This window comes from Nicotiana tabacum, chromosome 21 (assembly GCF_000715075.1).
Source record: "Nicotiana tabacum cultivar K326 chromosome 21, ASM71507v2, whole genome shotgun sequence".
NCBI lineage: Eukaryota > Viridiplantae > Streptophyta > Magnoliopsida > Solanales > Solanaceae > Nicotiana > Nicotiana tabacum.
In genome coordinates this window covers 33,895,489-33,920,334 of record NC_134100.1, presented here as the reverse complement: position 1 = coordinate 33,920,334, position 24,846 = coordinate 33,895,489, and the positions used below count along the sequence as shown (strand labels likewise).

Here is a 24,846-nt window from a genome sequence, read left to right as displayed (position 1 = left end):
TCCTCCACCTTCAAAAACATCTTTGTATCATATCAATTTTTTTCTTCTTGATCTCCATTTCCATTATTTACTCAACACGTACACATCAAAAGTGTGTTGAACTTCTCTATCTTACCTTACTACAATGGCCTACACACATAACTCTTCCCGGAAACCTTTGATTCCCACTTTTCTTTATAACACGGCTTCTTCGTCACCATTCTCTGTATACAGAAATGTCATAACCGACTTGGAGAATCATGACATGAACACATCTTCATCCGCGATGGCGAAGAAGCCTTTTATGGTTCCGGCACCAAAGGAGTCTTCAGGTAAGATAGAGATGTTCTCACCTGGTTATTACGCTGCTTGTACTTTCGGAGGTGTTATGAGCTGCGGTCTCACCCACATGGCCGTCACCCCCCTCGATCTTGTCAAGTGCAACATGCAGGTACTTTTTTCTACCATATAATATGACCATTTCCTTTACTTAGAGCCGTATCTAGGATATGGAATCAGTGAGTATAGAATGAGTGCAATCTTGACATACCTATACGCTTTAAATTTCTTTTGCACATGTATATATAGCTTGAGCCAAAAGCAATGTGCTCTGTTACCCACCAAACCTATCCTAGATCCGCTCTACCTTTCCTGTCCTTGTTTTAGGCAATGATGCTTGTATAAGTCAAAATCTACCCTAGAATATTTAGGGCAAGATAACACTAAGGAAAGGGTTAGTCGAGGTCGACCAGGAAGCATCGAGATTCGTGGTCGAGATATCAACAATGGTCGAGGTCGAGCACCATTAACAGAGCTGTAACGACTAGTTTTCAAAATAGGATATTAAAAAGAATATACTAGTGGATATTCTCTAAACTTGTACTATTAGAGTTTGTTAGGGATATGTCTCATATATATATAGGAAAAGAGACAATGATGCAGGGCATGTGATTTTCATTTGTAAGAACACACTTTGATAAAAAGATTCTCCCTCTCTCTTACCAAGAGACAAACAGCACCTTTTTATCAAGATTCATGCCCACATTATTCCATACTTCCCACTAGATCCGAGGATAATTCGAATATCATTGTCACAAGGAATAATATCTATCTTCTCCTTTATTGGGTGAATCTTTTCTTTATTTACCCAAATGCCTTTTATTATTGTTCATTGCTATTTATTGTTCATTTATTATTCATGCTATTTGGGATGATTGTCACGGACTATTATTATTCTTCTACCACATATATTTAACATTAATCACGCTTTCATAACCCGCATCTAGAAATATTATTGTTAATTAGGTTTAACCTCTTAATACATAAATTTAATTATTTGAACCAAGAATCACTCTTTTGGGTCAAACAATTTGGCGCAGTCTGTGGGGATTTTCTAGTTAAATTTTTAGTTTCTTCTAGATCTATCACTGACGCGGATCCCGAACGCTAAAAAAAATGCAAGATCTCCTTTCTTTATGTGCACAAATCCCAACATGGCAGGTAACAGGGAAGAAAGGGCGAGGATAATCAACGACCTCCCAACTAACCTCATGAACGTCATCAACGAAAGCTGCGACACAACAGGTAAAGGCAGCAACGGCCAATGCCTCCCCTAGGCGAGATGGGTCACCACCCCTTCATTGCAGCATCACAAAATCCCTCGGTAAGGGAGTCTCCACATCTGTGGGGGAAGAGATGCCCCAGCTGTAAAAAAAGCTCCTCGAAGCATGGCTAATCGACGCGCTAACTGGCGTCCTCAACAAGTCCGCCCGAGATGTGGCTGTAGAAAATGCAAGGATTTGCACTGTACAACAGGCGAACGAACAGTGTAACCAACTCCCTCCACCTCCAACGGAAGGTATTACTCACAATGTTAATGATAATGTAGGTGATAACGCTCTTGTAACCATTTTGAAAAGAATGGAGGAAATGGAGAATGAGAACAAGGTACTCCGAGATCAAATGAAAGAACACCAGGAAAGGGTCGATAAAATATCGGGGCCCCCCAAACTGTTACCGAAGAGGGACGCCAGTCGTTTCGTCGAGTAGCCATACAGTGACGATGCAACCCCACATGCCATACCGAAAACCTTCAAAATGCCGCCCTACCTAAAAATATATGATCGCACGACTGACCCTGAAGATCATGTGACTCACTACGTCACTGTCGTGAAAGGCAATGATCTCGCCAAAGAACAAGTATCTTCCATTTTGTTGAAGAAATTCGATGAAACCCTCACATGAGGAGTGTTGACATGGTATTCACAACTACTTGCGCGCTCCATTGAAACTTTCGAAGAGATGGCTGACTAGTTCGTAACGGCCCATGCTGGGGCCAAGAAAGTCGAGGCAAGAGTTAACGACATATTTGTTATTAAGCAGTCTCTAAGAGATGGACTGAGGGACTTCCTCGCCCATTTCAACCGAGTAAGGATGACCCTACCGAACGTGTCAGAAGGGATGGCAATCGCAGCCTTCCAGAACGGGCTGAGCAGGGACGGTTCGAGGGTGACTAGAAAGCTATTGAGTCGACTGATAAAGTATCCCCCAACCACTTGGGATGAAATACACAACGCATATTGTGCCGAGGTCCGAGCAGACAAGGACGACCTCAATGGACCAACTCATCGACTGACCTCGGTACATGCCGAATCCAGAAAAGATCGAAGAAATGATACTAGAAGGGACCTCGTAGCTCCACGACCCAACAGGGAATGACATCAACCATATTTCAGAGCGACCGTTGCGCCCTTCTCTAGCCACGAAAAAGGCTCACCAAGATTAAAGACAGGGACTCACAAGAACGAAAGAGGTATACCTCCTTTATTATCTGCTCACAACTTTTGTGTGTGACCTACAGAAATAGTCTATGCCTTGGAGAAGCTCGGACCAAAGGTGAAGTGGCCACAAAAGATGAGTTCAGACCCGAGTACCAGAAAATTGGATGCCCTTTGCGAGTTCCATCAAGAACGAGGGCAAAAAACCGAAGATTGTATCGCCCAAAGGCAGAAGGTCGTAAACATGTTACGACAGGGACACCTCAAAGAGTTGCTGATCTACCGGGGAAGGACCAACATTGCCAGAGGACGGTAACAACATCAAGGACCACCGAAACTGCCCTCACCAACCCACACCGTCCGCATGATCATCGGTGGTGGCGAAGATGCTTCCATCAACAGCGTAAAGTTAACCACTACCCACAAGCCCAAACGGTCAATCACCCGCGAACGGTACAATGAACCCGAAGAAAGTATCATATTCGATAAGTCAGAAACCAACGGTTTGGTTTTCCCTCACTATGATGCCCTTGTTATTATTTTACAAATTTTAGATACCGATGTGAGATGCATTATGGTAAACGATGTGAATGGTGCGTGCATTATCTACCCTAAAGTACTTGCACAAATGAAACTCGAAGATAAGATAGTGCCACATTGCATCACGCTAACTGGTTTTCACAATGCAGTCGAGCGAACATTAGGCGAAATCACACTCCTCGTTCTGGCCGGTGGCATCACTTTGGAGAACACGTTCCACATCATGGACCAAGACACATCGTACAATGCCATAATAAGGCGACCATGGATACACACCATGAGGTCCATCCCCTCCACCTTATACCGGGTCATCAAATTCCCGACTTCCTGGGGGATATTCAACATACGAGGGAAGCAACGCATATCCCGAGAATGCTACCTCATCGCCCTAGACTGCACGGTCACTCAATAAGCAAAGGACAAAGAAATAGAGGCATAGTAATCAACTGGGTCGAGGTCGATATGTGATGATAGCGCAGATGTCATCAGAGACCCTGACATGCTCGAAGTTGCGGAATCAACCATAAAAGACCTATACCCCGTTCGATTAGAAACCAACGATCACAACAAGAAAGCTTACATCGACTACAGACTTCGGGAACCAGGTAAATTCCATCAGTTCTTAACTACTACCACGGATTTGTTTGCTTTCAGCCATGCAGATATGCCGGGTATCCCAAAGGAAATCGCCATGCACAAACTGAATGTCGACCCATGCAACCCCCCGGTGAGGCAGGTCAGGCATAAGTTCAACTCCGCGATTCATGACATGGTACACGAAGAGGTGGAAAAACTATTGGAAAATGGCTCCATGAGGGAGTCGAAGTATCCCCAGTGGGTCGCTAACGTGGTGATTGTGAAAAAGAAGAATGGGAAATGGCGGTTGTGCGTGGATTTCACAGATTTGAACAAAGCATGCCCTAAGGATTCGTTTCCATTACCCCACATCGACAACTCATCGACTCAATGGCCGGGCATGAATTACTGAGCTTCTTGGACGCCTATTCAAGCTATAATAAAATCTTCATGGAAGAATAAGATCAGGAGAAAATCACATTCATCACCCATTAGGGGACGTACTGCTACAGGGTCATGCCCTTCGGGCTGAAAAATGCAGGGGCAAGTTATCAAAGGTTGGTGACGAGGATGTTCAAAGACCATCTCGGCAAAACGATGGAAGTCTATATAGACGACATGCTAGTCGAGTCCAAAAGGAAAGAAGATCACATCGACCATCTGAGAGAGACCTTCGACATAATCAGACGATACAGAATGAAACTAAACCCCGAAAAATGTGCGTTCGGCATGGCCTCGGGAAAATTTATGGGTTTCCTGGTATCACAGTGAGGAATTGAGGTCAATCCTGATCAAATCAAAGCCATCGGGGGGATACCAGAACACTTGACCACCAAAAACAGGTTCAGAGGTTGACAGGCCATATCGCCACCTTTCAAGATTCATCTCACGATCATCAAACATGTGTCATAGATTCTTCGCCGTACTCAAGAAGGATAACTGCCTTCAATGGACTTCTGAGTGCGTCCAGGCCCTGAAGGAGTTAAAAGCGTACCTGTCATCACCACCACTGCTTTCAAAGCCGGAGCTAGGGGAACGTCTCCTCGTTTACCTTGCTGTATCCGAAGTAGCAATGAGCGCAGTCCTAGTTCGAGAAAATAAAGGTACTCAGTCTCCCATCTATTACATTAGCAAACCACTAGTCGACGCCGAGACGAGGTAACCTCACCTCGAAAAATTGGCCCTTGCCTTAGTCTTAGTTTCGCGAAAGCTTAGACCATATTTCCAGTGCCACCCCATCTCGGTCGTCACGACTTTCCCCCCTAAGGAGCATTTTGCATAAACCCGAGCTGTCAGGAAGGTTGGCCAAATGGGCCATCGAACTAAGCGAGCACGATATCACATACCAGCCGTGAACAACGATCAAAAGGTCATTTCAACTAGAAACAATGGTACGAAAGCTACTACTAAACAACTGGAATATTACCCACCTCAAGTACTTCAACTTTTAAGAGATAAAGCGTCTCCCAAATAGTACTCTTTTTTCCCTCACTTGAGTTTTGTCCCAATCGGGTTTTCTCAAGGAGGTTTTTAACGGGCGACGAAGGGAATACTACAAGTCGAAGTAAGCAAAGACGGAGACACGGGGCGACTAGTTCATTGCTCGACCTCTCAAGCACTCTTCAGTTCGACCAATGAAGGGACTAGATAGACCGGGACTAGGACTGGAACGCCAGCCAATGCCCAAAAATTTATAAATTTCTCCAAGTGTATGAACAAAGCAACAATGCATGAAGTTTATTTCTATTTCTCCAAGTGTACAATCAAAGCAACAATGCTTAGAGTTTACGATGTCGACAAGCTCCGCACCTAGAGGCATATCTTTCAAAACATAGGTTATGTTTGACCTTGTTCGAGCTACCACCTACCGACCCTCGGCCATAATTAAATATAGGTTACGTTCGACCTTGTTCGAACTAACACCTACCGGCCCTCGACCATTATTAAACATAGGTTACGTTCGACCTTGTTTGAACTAACACCTACCGGCCCTTGGCCATAATTAAATATAGGTTATGTTCGAACTAAAACCTACCGGCCCTCGCTCATAATTAAACATAGGTTACAGTCGACCTTGTTCGAACTAACACCTACCGGTCCTCGACCATTATTAAACATAGGTTATGTTCGACCTTGTTCGAACTAACACCTACCGACCCTCGGCCATAATTAAACATAGGTTATGTTCTACCTTGTTCGAACTAACACCTATTGGCCATCGTCCATAATCAAACCTAGGTTTTAATTCGACCTCGTTCGAATTAACACCTACTTGTCCTCGGCCATAATTAAACTCAAGATATGTTCGACCTTGTTCGAACTAAGTGATTACGGCTAGAAAATAAAGGCAACCAAGCGACATAATTAAAAAACATACAGATACGAACCATAAGAAGAGAATAAGATGCAAATAACGAAGTTGACATTTCATACTTAAAATATTGTTTAGGGAAAAGGGTAAAATATGCCCATGTACTATTGAAAATAGAGCAATTATGCCCTCCGTTTGCATTTGGGTACAAGGTATATCCCGAGAATGCTACCTCATCGCCCTAGACTGCACGGTCACTCAACAAGCAAAGGACAAAGAAAAAAAGGCATAGTAATCAACTGGGTCGAGGTCGATATGTGATGATAGCGCACACATCATCAAAGACCCCGACATGGTCAAAGCTGCAAAATCGACCATAGAAGACCTAGACCCCGTTCGATTAGACACCAACGATCACAATAAGAAAGCTTACATCGGCTGCAAACTTCAGGAACCAAGTAAATTCCATCAGTTCTTAACTACTAACACAGATTTGTTTGCTTTCAGCCATGCAGATATGCCGGGTATCCCAAAGGAAATCGCCACGCACAAACTGAATGTCGACCCATGCACCCCCCGGTGAGGCAAGTCAGGCGTAAGTTTAACTCCGCCATTAATGACGCGGTACGTGAAGAGGTGGAAAAACTATTGGAAAATGGCTCCATGAGGGAGTCGAAGTATCCCCGGTGGGTCGCTAACGTGGTGATTGTGAAAAAGAAGAATGGGAAATGGCGGATGTGCGTGATTTTCATAGATTTGAACAAAGCATGTCCTAAGGATTCATTTCCATTACCCCACATCGACCAACTCATCGACTCAACGACCGGGCATGAATTACTGAGCTTCTTGGACGCCTATTCAGGCTACAATAAATTCCTCATGGAAGAAGAAGATCAGGAGAAAACCACATTCATCACCCATCAGGGGACGTACTGCTACAGGGTCATGCCCTTCGGGCTGAAAAACGCAGGGGCAACTTACCAAAGGTTGGTGACGAGGATGTTCAAAGACTAGCTCGAAAAAATGATGGAAGTCTATATAGACGACATGCTAGTCAAGTCAAAAAGAAAAGAAGATCACATCGACCATCTGAGAGAGACATTCGACATAATCAAACAATACGAAATGAAACAAAACCCTAAAAAATATGCGTTCGGCATGGCCTCGGGAAAATTTCTGGGTTTCCTGGTATCACAGTGAGGAATCGAGGTCAATCCTGATCAAATCAAAGCCATCCAGGGGATACCAGAACACTTGACCACCAAAAATAGGTTCAAAGGTTGACAGGTCTTATCGTCGCCTTTTCAAGATTCATCTCATGATTATCAGACATGTGTCACAGATTCTTCGGCGTACTCAAGAAGGATAACGACCTCCAATGGACTTCTGAGTGCGTCCAGGCCCTGAAGGAGTTAAAAGCGTACCTGTCATCACCACCACTGCTTTCAAAGCCGGAGCCAGGGGAACGTCTCCTCGTTTACATCGCTATATCCGAAGTAGTTGTGAGCGCAATCTTGGTTCGAGAAAATAAAGGTGCGCAGTCTCCCATCTATTACATTAACAAAATACTAGTCGACGCCGAGACGAGGTAACCTCATCTCGAAAAATTGGCCCTGGACTTAGTCTTAGCTTCGCGAAAGCTTAGACCATATTTCCAGTGCCACCCCATCTCGGTCGTTACGACTTTTCCCCTAAGGAGCATTTTGCATAAACCCGAGCTGTCGAAAAAGTTGGCCAAACAGGCCATCGAACTAAGCAAGCACAATATCACATATCAATCGCGAACAACGAACAAATGGTCATTTCAACTAGAAACAATGGAAGGAAAGCTAGTACCAAACAACTGGAATATTACCCACCTCAAGTACTTCAACTTTTAAGAGATAAAGCGTCCCCCAAGTCGTACTCTTTTTTCCCTCACTTGAGTTTTGTCCCAATTGGGTTTTCTTAGGAGGTTTTTAACGAGGCGACGAAGGGAACACTTTAAGTCAAAGTATGCAAAGACGGAGAGATGGGACGGCTAGTTCATTGCTCGACCCCTTAAGTACTCTTCAGTTCGACCAATGAAGGGACTAGAAAGACCGGGGCAGGAACGCCAGCCAATGCCCGAAAATTTGTAAATTTCTCCAAGTGTATGAACAAAGCAGCAATGCATGAAGTTTATTTTTGTTTCTCCAAGTGTACAATCAAAGCAATAATGCTTAGAGTTTACGATGTCGACAAGCTCCGCACCTAGAGGCATATCTTTCTAAACATAGGTTATGTTTGATCTTGTTCGAGCTAACACCTATCGACCCTCGGCCATAATTAAATATAGGTTACGTTTGACCTTGTTCGAACTAACACCTACCGAACCTCGGCCATAATTAAACATAGGTTACGTTCGACCTTGTTCGAACTAACACCTACCGGCCCTCGACCATAATTAAATATAGGTTATGTTCGACCTTGTTCGAACTAACACTTACCGGCCCTCGGCCATTATTAAACATAGGTTACGTTCGACCTAGTTCGAACTAACACCTACCAACCCTCGGCCATAATTAAACATATCTTATGTTCTACCTTGTTCGAACTAACACCTACTGGCCATCAACCATAATCAAACCTAGGTTTTAATTCGACCTCATTCGAATTAACACCTACTGGTCCTCGGCCATAATTAAACTCAGGATATGTTCGACCTTGTTCGAACTAAGTGATTACGGCTAGAAAATCAAGGCAACCAAGCGACAAAATTAAAAAACATACAGATACGAACCACAAGAAGAGAATCAGATACAAATAATGAAATTGACATTTCATACTTAGAATATTTCTTAGGGAAAAGGATCAAATATTCCCTTGTACTATTGAAAATAGAGCAATTATGCCCTCAGTTTGCATTTGGGTACAAAATTATCCTTGCCATTAATAAAGTGGTTCATTTTTGCCCCTCCCCACTAATAGACTCCACATCAAGGATAATTTTATACCCAAATATAAATGGAGGGCATAATTGCTCTATTTTTAATAGTTCAGGGGCATATTTAAGAGGGCATAATTGCTCTATTTTTAATAGTTCAGGGGCATATTTGACCCTTTTCCGTATAAAATAATACTTTTTTCCTGAGTTGAAAAGGTCAAAATATGCCCCTAACTATTAAAAATAGAGCAATTATGCTACCCTCATTTACATTTGGGGTACAAAAGGAGGGTATAATTTTGTACCCAAATACCCACATAAGAGAAATGTAAAAGTGGAATTTGTGATAGTAACTTATGGATGTATCGATATGCGGTTGCAAATTAAAATAGGAAGAAGAAACGAAAAAAATTTCACCATTAATTACTCGGTACTTTTGCATTAAGAATTGATATTACAATATAAAAGGTCATTTTATTACAGATACATCAATGATGAACAATGGCATTGTATCCTTTGAGCAGATCCGGATTCGAGTCCCTCTAATGGGGTATTGTTTGGTTATCTTACATGCTAGGATTTAGGAGTTCAAAAAATATAAAAATCAAATCACACGAATTTGATCCAGTAAGAAAATAATAAGTAAAAAAAGTGAAGCAGGAGGTTGTGATCAGCTGGCCGGAGGGATTTTTCGGTGAGATTTCTCGTCATTGTAGTAATTACTATGTAAAAGATATGGCAAGACATTCCTTTCCTTCTTTTTGTTTTTTTACAGAGAAGACTTTTTCTCCAACATGGATTTTCAACTCAGCAAAAAAGTATTATTTTATATGAAAAAGGGTCAAATATTCCCATGAACTATTGAAAATAAAGCAATTATGCCCTCTATTTGTATTTGGGTACAAAATTGTCCTTGATGTGGAGTCTGTTAGTGGGGAGGGACAAAAGTGAACTACTTTATTAACGGCAAGGGCAATTTTGTACCCAAATGAAAATGGAGGGCATAATTGCTCTATTTTCAATAGTTCAGGGCTATATTTGACCCTTTTTCGTATTTTTTACAAAGGCTCATGAAGATGCCAACAACTACATACAAAAATAAACAAAGAGTCAAAAAAGAAAACTACTAGCCACTGCCATCACGGTCTGCGACATCTTCGCCGACTTGACCCTCAACAATGTCGCCCTCCTGACCTTCAACACCTTCGCCTTCGCCCTCAGGATATGCAGCATCATACCGGGCATTCTTCTCAAGCCGATCTACACCTTTGTCCCCCTTATCCTTGCCGGTCTCTGGCGTAGAAGGGTCGTACCTGCAAGCGACTCGAGCTTTGCGAGCCTTAACACGAGCATCTTCAAGGGCGGTCCTAGAAACAGATCCCGCCGTATGCGAATCTCGAAACCTGTCTAGCTGGGCCTCGACATGAATTCACTCCTCGTACAATTCTTGAGGAACATTAGGAAAGTCTGAGATATGGGAAGAAGACGGTTGCGCAAGTAATTGGGCCTTCTCGGGCTCAAGAGCAGCAACTCGGTCATAGAGGTCAGAAGTTTCTTTCTCCAACTCTCTGACCCTCTCATCAAGCCACTCTTCTTTTAGCCTTGACGTTTCCAAGTCGTTCTCCTACTTAGAACGAAGAGTCCGAATCACCATCTCAAGGGCCTCCATCTTCCTTGGAGCCTCCGACCGAGCGGACTCCGCCCTATCCAGCTTGTTCTGTTTCTTGGTGATCTCGCCATGAAGAACGTCCATCTGCAAGCGACACTCCTCCAATTGCCTATGCAACTCGACCACCTGCGTCTCGAGGTCACCGCATTGGACCTCCACGGCCCTGCTTACCTCGAGCTCTTCTTCCTTATTTCTCAATGTCCCCTCAAGGACACTACACTTCTCGATGACCTTCACCAGCTCATCATCCTTTTGCTTTAGCTCGTCTCGAAGGGCCTGTAAATTGCCGTCCTCGCCAAACCGCCTGCGGATCTCTCGGTACTTGTCGTAGTACTCGAAGTATTTGCATTGTAGCTTCTTCAATATAGCCTTACGCCTCTCCTCCCTTCGGGGCTTTCAATTTCCAAGATCATGGTCTGCAGTCATAAAAAGAAAGAGAATCAAAATTAGAACGCCTACGCTGACAAGGGCAAAGCACTAAAACGAAGCCCAAAACTTTGAATATAATAGACAAGGAAATAGAAGCCTTGAAAACTTTACCCTGAGAGCGAGGCCAGCTATGCTCCTCGATAAGGTAATATCATCGAGCACCTTGAGGGTTTCACCCTCCACGTTGGAGCAAAGGAGACCAAGGGCAGGGACCACGTTCTCTATTTTCTTCAACAGATCATGATCCATGGGGATCACGATGGTCTGCGTAGACCCCTCCAACCTCACCTCGAGCTGAGTAAAATCTTCTTCCATCATCCTCAACTCTGCAGCGTCAAGGTCTGAGCCCGTCTCATAGCCGTCTTCATCAAAGCCTTTGCCTCTCTTATCGGCTAGCGAAGAAGAACCGTCAGCTGGCCACGAGGTCGATGGCCCCTTTTGTCGCGAAGTATCGAAAACCCTAGAAGCCGGCCCTTTAACTTCCATCATTGCGGAAGGAAGAGATACACTCTCTACGTCTTCCGCCGATCTCGGAACCTCGTACGGCAGCTCGATGTTGCTTTCAACAATTATGGTCGCCGTCTCACGGAAAGTAAAATCATCCATCACGGAATCCACGGTCCGGACGGCCCCATCGCCAACGTCCACTGACCTTCTCTTACGGGGCACCAAATCCCCATCACTTGGCGATAATTCCTCCCCCGCGTCCACGAGACGATACAAAAGGGAAGCCGGAGGATCCGCCGTTGGAATATCCACAGATGGAGAAGAGATTGATTGTGAAGTAGCAGTAACTGGAACCAAAGAGCGACCAGATCTTGCCGCGGTCGTAGAGGGGGAAGACGCCAAAGAGGAAGCATTTTTCCTCTTACGGAATGCAGGTGGGGGAGCTCTCGGCCTCCTCGAAAGTCCTCGGGCTGGAATTAAAAGAAGCGCAAAAGAAAAGAGGGTCAGCCGCCACAAACTATAAAATGGTAAGTGACTAAGAGGCCAAAACGAAGAGACTCACCGGTTAAGGAGGGAGTAGGCCCAAACTTCCTAAAAAAGCCCGGCCACTCGCGAATTCCCACGATGTGAGGGAGGAGCCGGCTGACCCAATCAGAAATGTCCCCGACCAAAGGAGGGGGTGTAGTCTTGGCTGCATAAGAGGTAAGCAAGAGATTAGAACTCACGATTAAGAAAGTAAATCAAATGTCTCGACGAAGAGAAGTTAGAAACTTACGAGTATAATTCCAAGTTTCAGGGAAGCCGTCTACGTTAGCCACCACATCCTGGGTTCTAACGAAGAAAACATTGTGCCAGAACTGCCGGCTATCTTATCATGCATCTTTACCACCAGGCACTTGCCCCTTCGATGTCGAATGTTTATCATTGCCCCCCTATAGAAACTAAGGGTGAAGTGATGCATCAAATGTCGAAGCGTGATCTCGACCCAGGCAAATTCCACAAACTTAGTAAACATCCTAATGAGCTTGTATATATATGGCGCGAGCTGAGCCGGGCAAACTCCATAGAAACGACAGAGCTCCTCCGACAAGGGGAGAAGGGGAAGCGTGTAGCCAACATGAAAGGGGTAGGCATAGAATGCACAATACCTGGAGCAGTGGACTTATACCACGTCCTGCCCTGCAGGGACCAACTCGATGTGAGCGGGAATGTCAAATTTATCCCTAAGCTCTAATAAATCGGCCTCTTTCATCGCCGACTCGGAGATATCGGGCTCAGCCTCAAGCGCCTTTGTAAAGTCAGACCTGACTTTCTCACCACGAAGAATTATCTCCTTCACCGTGGGAAAGTTCTCATCCTCCACGGCAATAGAGACGCCAATGTGTTTCTTCGAGTTAACAAAGAACCAACCGACCAGGATTAAGATCTTGAAACGAAAACGTGGTTTGTGGGTTGATTTCAAGAAACAACGTATCTCAAGTTTTGGAACTCGGAATCTGATGATTCAAAAACGAGGTGAAAGATGACGATTTGAAATATAAGAAAGACTATTTACTCGTTCAAAATAAGTAAATATTGATGCTGCACTAGTTCAATGAAAGTTATGATTCTATGATATCAAAAGAACGAATTTAGATCAAGAAACGTGTTCTTGAATGATCAAGAACTCAAACAATTCCTAAAGTAACCACTTGGAATCAATTAACGTGATAAAAAAATACCGCACGTAATTAAAAATAAGATAAAGACTATCACAACCTTGCTTGGAACCAAAAACAAGGATAAAGAAGACAAAATAGAGAAAAGCACTCTATTGCAAATTAGGGTAAAGTTCAAAAACGTGAATTTCATTCTACAAGGCAAGAGAACCCTTTATATAGGCCTATAGTCTCTTCTTTGATGACTACAATTCCTATTCTAATAAGAAAATAAAATAACTAAAGACAAGGAAAGTAAAATCCATATTCTACAAGGAAAAGAAACTAGAATCCTACTAAAAGGAAAATCCTTATTCTAAAAGGAATAAACTAAATCCTATTTTAAGAAGGAAAGGGTCTTGGCTTCTTGAAATTAATCTTGGGCTTCTTGGACTTCTTGTGCTTCTTGAAAATATGTCAATATATTGGAACTTGAGCTCTAAAATATGATCTTGGCCAAAATTAATAAAATTTAACATAGATTTTTCTTTTACATCATTCTCCCCTGGTTGAAAAAGACTCGTCCTCGAGTCTAAAGGCTCCACAAATGACACAAGCTTGGCAACTTCTATACTTTAGTTGAACTCATATTCACCATGCTCTAAGTTGCATTTTTCTAATTTGTCAAAAAAGCTTTATCGTGTTGTAACAAAGCTTAGCATGTGGCCGAACTAAATCCCACTTTCTCAATAGTAACTTTGTACCAATATTGCTGTAATGAATCCTCTTAAATTGATTTTAAACACTTATCCACAATCATAAGTTATATTCTTTTGATCTTCAGAAATCTTGAACTTCTCCATGTCACTGTAGTGCTTATGGGATATGCCAAGAAAATTCGATTTAGCACCACAAAAGCCCATAGAAGAATCAAATTCAATGGGCTTGGAGATTGAAGTATATCTTCTTGAGAATTGATCAGCAACAACGCTCTCATATTTAACTAGATCATAACCATTGATGGAATTTTTGTTCAGATTCCCTATTCCTACATATGCTTGAAAATATTCATTCTTTGGACGCACTAAAAAAGTTGGAACAAAATCTGAACTCAAATCCTCCATTATAGACTCCTTTTTAAGAAATCCTTCCTCTTGTGTTTGCAAAATTTCATGGACTTTTGGATTAATGCAATATGTTGCCTCGTTTGGAAGGATAGAATCAATTATCAAATCAATATTATGTTGAGCATCTCTATTAGGTGAAAAGTTAAGCTCACATATGGGATGCTCCAACTGATCATCATCAAACTTTTGAGGTAAATCATCAACTTGTGGATCTAGTGCATGCTCCTCCTCCTTGTACTCTTCCATCACGACCCAACTGGAGGGTCATGACTAGCACCCGGGCCATACTTGCCGAGCACCAACGTACATTTTATCTAACCTTTCTTATTATCTTTAAGGGCCGACAAGATCAATATAAATAGTAGACATGGATCATGAACATCCAACAATGAAAGATAATGTCATGAACATACATAACATGGGACGACAAGACTGTCAAGAAACTATATATAAGGTACGAGCTATCATGATGCCATGAAAGACTATACAACAAAAATCAGCCGAAAAGGCATTCTAAACCATACATAAGTCGACACCTGTCTATGAGCCTCTAAAGGAACATAAGTGCTACAACATTGCCGGAACAGGGCCCTGACATACCCATAATGTCTATAACAAAAATGCATACCAAGACCACGGCAAGTCTGGAGAAGGGATCTCGCCAATAACCGCTGAACTGGACAGCCTACTGTGGTGGGGGAGCTACGTCTACCTGTCTATCAGGACCTGCAGCACGACATGCAGCGTCCACAAATAAAAAGGACGTCAGTACGAATAAAGTACTGAGTATGTGAGGCAAGAAAGCATAAGTAAGAACAGTAATGTAAACATGGATAGAGAATATACAACCTGTGACATCTGGGTACCTTTGAGGGCTACTGACATGAAATACATGATACATACATATATATACATAAACTTTTAAAACATACGCCTTTGTGGGCATCACCATCATCATATCGTACCCGGCCATAATAGGCTCGGTAAAACGTACCCGGCCATCATAGGGCTCGGTAGAATCGTACCCGGCCACGTAGAGCTCGGTAAAACCCAACTGATCAGTGGTTGCACAATAGGTGCCGTACCCGGCCGACTATAGCGCGGCTCGGTAGAGTAAAATAGATACATATATATGATGCATGCTGGACTCATTGGAATCACATTTTGAACCTTTCGGAGTGACATAAGGTTGGTATCCTTCGTACACGTTATTAGGATTAACTTTTCATCAAGAATCTTATAAGAATCAGGAACTACCAACAACATTGATAATATAAGAATAAGAGAAGTAACATCAATATCAATCGTTTCATAAGAAGGGCAGCAATGTAAGTACTGCTAGCTTCTAAGAGTAGAGTATCTTTGGGAGCTCGTTCATTACATTATGTACAATTGGAGTCATGCAAAAGAATGAAGGGGATAGCCTCACATACCTTGTATATACTGCCCAACCTCAAGCTATGTAAATGTCATGACTCCTTAGTCTACAATAAAACAAATGACACTATCATTATCGTTTAAGCGTCGTAACTATTATGTATCGACCACAACCTATTTTACGATGAAACGGACAGCACCTCCCCTATTTATATGACTTCCCACAAGTCAATACAATCACCAAACAGCCCAACAACATCATTAATAATCATATTGAGCCTCCAAAATAGTCCACCAACCAACAACATTACTACCAAGCCTTTCGATATATATTTCACAAGTTCTAGCTTCAACGACTTAGCTGCAACTTGGATAATCTTAAATATATATAGAGTAAGAGGTTCCTTACCTTTAAACAGAAAGAAAAACTCCAATTTGACCTTAATTTTCCACGAAATATCCCTTCAATTCTGCCACAAGAACAAGGAAGCGAAACTAGCAATTAATTCGGGTTTTTCGGCACTAGAATTACTTTAGAAGACTTGAAATCACCTAGGGTTGATATTAAAAACTTGAAGGTGTATTTACAGGACATAAAACACTTAAAAAAACCTCCCACACGAGCTGGAACAACACAAAAATCAGCAACAACAAGAAGAACAAGAAACTTACTAGCGCCACGGGATTCCCGACATTTGATTTGTGTTGTTTGCCCTTTGTTTGGGTCTTGGATCATGAGAGAACCTTGAGAGACTGTGTTTAGGGTTATAAGGTCTGAATATACTGAAAAATAATGACTTAAAACGGGGTTGAGGTATCTTATATATGTCCATATGTCTTAAACCGCCTTTGTGGGCCCCATAGAGAGCAGCTTGGCGCACTCTCGCAAAAACGCGAATATCTCTCTATTCCGAGATCGTATCGACGAACGGTTTCATACGTTGGAAACTAGACTCATAGTTCTTCAATTTGATAGATAGATCACCCCATAATTCCAAGCACATTGGGAGAAAAATGCAGTAACATTTGACCTAAAGTTTAAGTAAAATTATAAACCTAAGTTGCGACAACTTTTATCGACTTTTGTTTCATAACTCGCTTGACTTCAAGACTTATGATGCGGATATTATATGATTCAAATACATTAAAACAAGACCTCTTGGGACAATTAATCACCTCTAGTGTTACCCGAAAATACGGGTTACAACATCCTTGATTCGTTTAACTTCAAATACTTGTTAACCACTCTTATACACCCTTGTATCGTTTAAGACCAATAGGATTAACTTTTTATCATCTCAAAGATAATCTCTTCTTGGATTTACGTCGACTAACTTACGGCATGATCTATGGTATGCGAATTTGGGTTGTAACATCTTCCATAGTAATACCAACATTCAAAGACTTTTCTCCATTGATTGGACTAATTATTTGTAATTTGTTCAGAAACGAATCATCATTGAGCTTTAGATTTTTAGCAATTTCTTCTGAATTCAATGGTACTAAAATAATCTTACGTCCATTCTTTGTAAAAGAATAGGTGTTAAGGTCTTAATCATATTTAACACACCTATCATACACCCATGGTCTTCTAAGTAATAAGTAACAAGCATCCATATTCACTACGTCACACCAAATCTTGTCTTTATAGATCTTACCAATAGAAAAAGATACTAGGCATTGATGAGTTACCTCTAAACCATCATCATCTTCAACTTTAATGCTGTAAGGATATGGATGAAGTTTGGTTGAAAAGCCGAGTTTAGAAACCATCTCTTCAGAAACAATATTTATGTGACTCCCACGATCAATGATCAATGAACAAACTTTTCCATGGGAGGTACATCTAGTGTGGAAAAGAGATTCACGTTGTCTCGTTTATTCATCTTTTTGAACCCAACGACCTTTTCTTGCTTGCATATTAGGTTCACCATCTGCTGCTCTGATACCAAATTGATGTGATTCTTCGAGTTAACAAAGAACCAACCGACCAGTATTAAGATCTTGAAACGAAAACGTGGTTTGTGGGTGGATTTCAAGAAACAACGTATCTCAAGTTTTGGAACTCGGAATCTGATGATTCAAAAACGAGGTGAAAGATGACGATTTGAAATATAAGAAAGACTATTTACTTGTTCAAAATAAGTAAATATTGATGCTGCACCAGTTCAATGAAAGTTATGATTCTATGATATCATAAGAATGAATTTAGATCAATAAACGTGTTCTTGAATGATCAAGAACTCAAACAATTCCTAAAGTAACCACTTGGAATCAATTAACGTGATAAAAAAATACCGCACGTAATTGAAAATAAGATAAAGACTATCACAACCTTGCTTGGAACCAAAAACAAGGATAAAGAAGACAAAATAGAGAAAAACACTCTATTGCAAATTAGGGTAAAGTTCAAAAACGTGAATTTCATTCTACAAGGCAAGAGAACCCTTTATATAGGCCTATAGTCTCTTCTTTGATGACTACAATTCCTATTCTAATAAGGAAATAAAATAACTAAAGACAAGGAAAGTAAAATCCATATTCTACAAGGAAAAGAAACTAGAATCCTACAAAAAAGAAAATCCTTATTCTAAAGGGAATAAACTAAATCCTATTTTAAGAAGGAAAGGGTCTTGGCTTCTTGAAATCAATCTTGGGCTTCTTGGACTTCTTGTGCTTCTTGAAAATATGTCTATATATTTGAACTTGAGCTCTAAAATATGATCTTGGCCAAAATTAATAAAATTTAACATAGATTCTTCTTTTACATCATTCTTCCCTGGTTGAAAAAGACTCGTCCTCGAGTCTAAAGGCTCCACAAATGACACAAGCTTGGCAACTTCTATACTTTAGTTGAACTCATATTTACCATGCTCTAAGTTGCATTTTTCTAATTTGTCAAAAAGCTTTATCGTGTTGTAACAAAGCTTAGCATGTGGCCGAACTAAATCCCACTTTCTCAATAGTAACTTTGTACCAATATTGCTGTAATGAATCCTCTTAAATTGATTTTAAACACTTGTCCACAATCATAAGTTATATTCTTTTGATCTTCAGAAATCTTGAACTTCTCCATGTCAATGTAGTGCTTATGGGATATGCCAAGAAAATTCGATTTAGCACCACAAAAGCCCATAGAAGAATCAAATTCAATGGGCTTGAAGATCGAAGTATATCTTCTTGAGAATTGATCAGCAACAACGCTCTCATATTTAACTAGATCATAACCATTGATGGAATTTGTGTTCAGATTCCCTATTCCTACATATGCTTGAAAATATTTATTCTTTGGAGGCACTAAAAAAGTTGGAACAAAATCTGAATTCAAATCCTCCATTATAGACTCCTTTTTAAGAAATCCTTCCTCTTGTGTTTGCAAAATTTCATGAACTTTTGGATTAATGCAATATGTTGCCTCGTTTGGAAGGATAGAATCAATTATCAAATCAATATTATGTTGAGCATCTCTATTAGGTGAAAAGTTAAGCTCACATATGGGATGCTCCAACTGATCATCATCAAACTTTTGAGGTAAATCATCAACTTGTGGATCTAGTGCATGCTCCTCCTCCTTGTACTCTTCCATAGTAATACCAACATTCAAAGACTTTTCTCCATTGATTGGACTAATTATTTGTAATTTGTTCAGAAACGAATCATCATTGAGCTTTAGATTTTTAGCAATTTCTTCTGAATTCAATGGTACTTAAATAATCTTACGTCCATTCTTTGTAAAAGAATAGGTGTTAAGGTCTTAATCATATTTAGCACACCTATCATACACCCATGGTCTTCTAAGTAATAAGTGACAAGCATCCATATTCACTACGTCACACCAAATCTTGTCTTTATAGATCTTACCAATAGAAAAAGATACTAGGCATTGATGAGTTACCTCTAAACCATCATCATCTTCAACTTTAATGCTGTAAGGATAAGGATGAAATTTGGTTGACAAACCATGTTTAATAACCATCTCTTCAGAAACGATATTTATGTGACTCCCACGATCAATGATCAACGAACAAACTTTTCCATGGGAGGTACATCTAGTGTGGAAAAGAGTTTCACGTTGTCTCGTTTATTCATCTTCTTGAACCCAACGACCTTTTATTGCTTGCATATTAGGTTCACCATCTGCTGCTCTGATACCAAATTGATGTGATTCTTCGAGTTAACAAAGAACCAACCGACCAGGATTAAGATCTTGAAACGAAAATGTGGTTTGTGGGTGGATTTCAAGAAACAACGTATCTCAAGTTTTGGAACTCGGAATCTGATGATTCAAAAACGAGGTGAAAGATGACGATTTAAAATATAAGAAAGACTATTTACTCGTTCAAAATAAGTAAATATTGATGCTGCACCAGTTCAATGAAAGTTATGATTCTATGATATCATAAGAACGAATTTAGATCAAGAAACGTGTTCTTGAATGATCAAGAACTCAAACAATTCCTAAAGTAACCACTTGGAATCAATTAACGTGATAAAAAAATACCGCACGTAATTGAAAATAAGATAAAGACTATCACAACCTTGCTTGGAACCAAAAACAAGGATAAAGAAGACAAAATAGAGAAAAACACTCTATTGCAAATTAGGGTAAAGTTCAAAAACGTGAATTTCATTCTACAAGGCAAGAGAACCCTTTATATAGGCCTATAGTCTCTTATTTGATGACTACAATTCCTATTCTAATAAGGAAATAAAATAACTAAAGACAAGGAAAGTAAAATCCATATTCTACAAGGAAAAGAAACTAGAATCCTACTAAAAGGAAAATCCTTATTCTAAAAGGAATAAACTAAATCCTATTTTAAGAAGGAAAGGGTCTTGGCTTCTTGAAATCAATCTTGGGCTTCTTGGGCTTCTTGTGCTTCTTGAAAATATGTCCATATATTTGAACTTGAGCTCTAAAATATGATCTTGGCCAAAATTAATAAAATTTAACATAGATTCTTCTTTTATATCAGACGCCCTCCCCCTGATGAGGCAAAACCATCGCCAAGGGAACCAGGTTATTTTCTTCACTGGGACCAGAAGATACATTAACCATAGTTCTAAAGAAAGAGAGGGTATTCAAGTAACGAAAAGTTAAACACAAAGAGGATCGCTAGAGTAGTAAAAAAAGATACGCATCAATGGAATAGGAACAAGAAGGCACAAGATTTCGATATGGAAAATCTGTAAAACACGAGTATGTGCCCTCACATCCCTATTTATAAGAATTCGGGCATCAAAATCAAGAAATCATGCCATCATTACCTAGCACAGGTATCGAAGCGGCAGATCCAATCAACAGACGCACGCGAAATGACACAAATCATCAGGAAAATGCATCATAATGATGCATGATGTCATGACGTCACTTTGATCCAGAAACGACGCAACCCCAAAAGTTGCGGCTCACAAAAGGCCACGTCGCCATCTCGTCCAATCTTCTCGACCACGACAAACGAAATTCGCTCATTAAGGTCGTCTAAGGTCAACCTCAATAAATGGAGGGACTAACTATATAGGTCAAACTCTGCCCTAGAATATTTAGGGCAAGATAGCACTAAGGAAAAGGTTAGTCGAGGTCGACCAGGAAGCTGCGAGATTCGTGGTCGAGATGTCAACAATGGTCGAGGTCGAGCACCATTAATAGAGCTATAACAACTATTTTTCAAAATAGGATATTATAGAGAATCTAGTGAATATTCTCTGCACTTGTACTATTAGGATTTGTTAGGAATATGTCTCATATGTATAGGAAAAGAGACAATGATGTAAGACATGTGATTTTCATTTGTAAGAACACACTTTGATAAAAAGATTTTCTCTCTCTTACCAAGGGACAAACAACACCTTTTTTTTATCAAGATTCATGTCCACATTATTGCATACTTCCCACCAGATCGGAAGATAATTCGAACATCATTGTCAGAAGGAATAATATCTATCTTCTCCTTTATTGGGTGAATCGTTTCTTTATTTACTCAAATACCATTTATTATTGTTCATTGCTATTTATTGCTCATTTATTATTCACGCTATTTAGGATGATTGTCACGCACTATTATTATTCTTCTACCAGATCTGTTCAACATTAATCATGCTTTCATAACCCGCATCTAGAAATATTATTGTTAATTAGGTTTAACCCCTTAATACATAGATTTAATTATTTGAACCAAGAATCACTCTTTTGGGTCAAACAACGCTTAATTTTACCCCTATGTTGAAGATCAAAATCACGAGAAATAAGGTTTTTGAGTTGTATATGATTCTTGAAGAACTATCTAAGAATGTGAAGAATATTAAATAATCAATTTTTGATTAAATTGCTGATTGTTAATTTGAATTATTGGATGACACTTTAATTATGTAGATAGTCTGAGGTGAATCTAGAACGAGTTTTACATATGTGTGCGTGTACTTGCGCAAAAAAAGTTATAAACGGTATAATATTTAAATTATAGATTTGCGCATGTAGACGATGGTATGTCTCAGTACAAATCTGTTGTATTTTCCTTATATGTAATATAAGAGTACTGTTTTATACCATTCTGTAAAATCCTTGACAAGTCTTAGAAGACTTTAAATCATCTCGTTAAGGATAAAAGAATAATTTTAAAGTTAAATTATTTGCAAATATAAAAATGTGACATCTTTTTGGGACAGACTAAAAATGAAAGAGTGTCACGGATGGAGTATGTAAGTATAAGAGTACTGTTATATACCATTCTGCAGAATCCTTTGGAACAGTTTATGTTGCTTTTACTACTGTTGTTTTTTGGTTATTGATGTACTTATTATTGTTGTTTGAATTGCTAGATTGATCCTGCAAAGTACAAGAGCATTTCCTCTGGTTTTGGAGTTCTGCTCAAGGAGCAGGGTGTTAGAGGCTTCTTTAGGGGTTGGGTTCCTACCCTGCTCGGTTACAGTGTTCAGGGAGCTTGCAAATATGGATTCTATGAATATTTCAAGAAGTATTACTCAGATCTTGCCGGCCCTGAGAATGCTGTCAAGTACAAGACTTTGATATACCTTGCTGGTTCTGCATCTGCTGAGGTTATTGCTGATGTTGCTCTCTGCCCTTTCGAGGCTGTCAAAGTTCGCGTCCAAACTCAGCCTGGTTTTGCCCGAGGCTTGTCTGATGGGCTTCCTAAATTTGTTAAGGCTGAAGGAGCTGCAGGGTAATGCCTATTATGTCACATGAATTCATCCTTCTTTTACTACATGTATTGCATTTTGCTAATGGAAATTTGGCTGTTGAATTTTATGTATACAGGTTATACAAGGGGCTTGCTCCTCTCTGGGGACGACAGATACCATGTAAGTTTACGTATCTTCTTTTCTCCAATTTATTTGGAAGAACTCAAGCTTTATACACACACACACACTCAAAGCTGAATCAACCACTACTTAATTTGAGTTTTACTGATTCACTCTTTCTTTCCCCTTTCGCTGTTGTGAACATTTTATTTAGCTATTTTAAGTTCATACTTTGCATAGAATGTTCAGACATACCAACTTTAACAATCACGCTCTATGATACACCAAGTGAATAAGAAAAATTACTGCTATTCTTCTCGTCAATTATAGCATTACATTCCGTTTATTACAATAAGCGTTATAATCTAACATCCAACACTGTTAATGCCTATTTCGTTAGCATCCGCATATTGCTTCTTTAGTCAATTTTTGAAGTGTTACACTTTCTTGCAAGCTTGGATTTTAAAACTTTGTTTGCTCTAGGAAGAGATTACATCATTTGTCTAATATCCTGTTTCTATCGCAATTATATAATCTTTGCCCTAGACATTCTACCTCACATGGAATTATTGTACAGACACGATGATGAAGTTTGCATCATTTGAAACCATTGTGGAACAACTATACAAACATGTCATCCCAACATCAAAAGAGCAGTGCAGTAAATCTACGCAGCTTGGTGTGAGCTTTGCTGGTGGATATTTAGCTGGTATTCTTTGTGCTATTGTGTCACACCCTGCTGATAACCTGGTTTCTTTCCTCAACAATGCTAAGGGGGCAACTGTCGGCGATGTGAGTAGACAGATTAATAAATTGGTTGCATCCTTTAAAGTTATTTGTTCATATTTAACTATATTATATTGTGCATTTTTGCAGGCTGTGAACAAGCTAGGCGTAATGGGTCTTTGTACTCGCGGTCTTCCTCTTCGTATAGTCATGATTGGTACACTCACTGGAGCACAATGGGGCATCTATGACTCTTTCAAAGTTTTTGTTGGCCTGTGAGTTTCTCCTTCCTTTCTTTTCTTTTCTTTTCAGTTCAGTTGTCTAATGTTATGTTTGTTTGATTTGACGAAAGTCAAGAAAATGACGTTCTCCATTTATGGGCAAGTCATTTTCTTATGACTATCTTAATTTATAATTTCATATCTTCAACTAACACTTATCCATTATCACTAATCTTTAGTACTCAAGAATTTCATCAAAGTACTCCCTGATTTGCTAATATCATTATTGACATCTAACATATATTCTTTTTTGTTTCAAATTATATTTTTTATTCACCAACCAAACTTTTGAAATCATTTTCTATGAAAATATCTTTCATGGACAATAACTTTCGTCATACCAAACACACTTCATATTTTTTCAAAATCATCCACCGCGCTCCTCCAACTTCTGTATTTACTAGCTTATTCCTTTCTAATATGAGAAAATTTCCCTACCATAATCAGATAAAAGAATATCTTATGACTAGTTATAATTAATTTCTTGAAATGATGTTGCCACCCATTGCTCTTGCAGGCCAACGACCGGTGGTGCAGCCTCACCTGCCCCTGCCAAGTGAAGAGGAAAATGTGAAATAATTAATGATGAAAAATCTTCTCCAGTACTCAATATCTCTTTCATTTACTGGCAGAGGGAAAATGGAAATGTTTTTCCATCTAAAAGTTTGTTTGAACAGTGTAGGAAAGTTTTTGCATTAATTCAAGCTTTGCAGTAAGATCTGATATTTTGTTGGGAGGATGAATTATCCTCAAGATGGCTGGTTACTGAAGAAGCATTTTCTAATGATAATTTTTGATTTTACAA

General features: G+C 40.0%; 1 protein-coding gene across 1 annotated transcript; it reads left to right on the top strand.

The window, feature by feature from the left end:
- Nucleotides 1–24,846, top strand: LOC107808402 (mitochondrial phosphate carrier protein 3, mitochondrial-like). The gene is made up of 6 exons (XM_075242473.1): nucleotides 1–430; nucleotides 22,594–22,955; nucleotides 23,051–23,094; nucleotides 23,612–23,826; nucleotides 23,911–24,035; nucleotides 24,559–24,846. The coding sequence occupies exons 1-6, from the start codon at nucleotides 125–127 to the stop codon at nucleotides 24,599–24,601; spliced, it is 1,095 nt and encodes a 364-aa protein (XP_075098574.1). The 5' UTR covers nucleotides 1–124; the 3' UTR covers nucleotides 24,602–24,846.

Coding starts and splice junctions, on each gene's coding strand:
- LOC107808402 (XM_075242473.1), top strand. CDS start 125: ATGGCCTACACACATAACTCTTCCCGGAAACCTTTGATTCCCACTTTT. Junction 22,956..23,050: donor AAGGCTGAAGGAGCTGCAGG/GTAATGCCTATT, acceptor TTATGTATACAG/GTTATACAAGGGGCTTGCTC. Junction 23,095..23,611: donor CTGGGGACGACAGATACCAT/GTAAGTTTACGT, acceptor ATTATTGTACAG/ACACGATGATGAAGTTTGCA.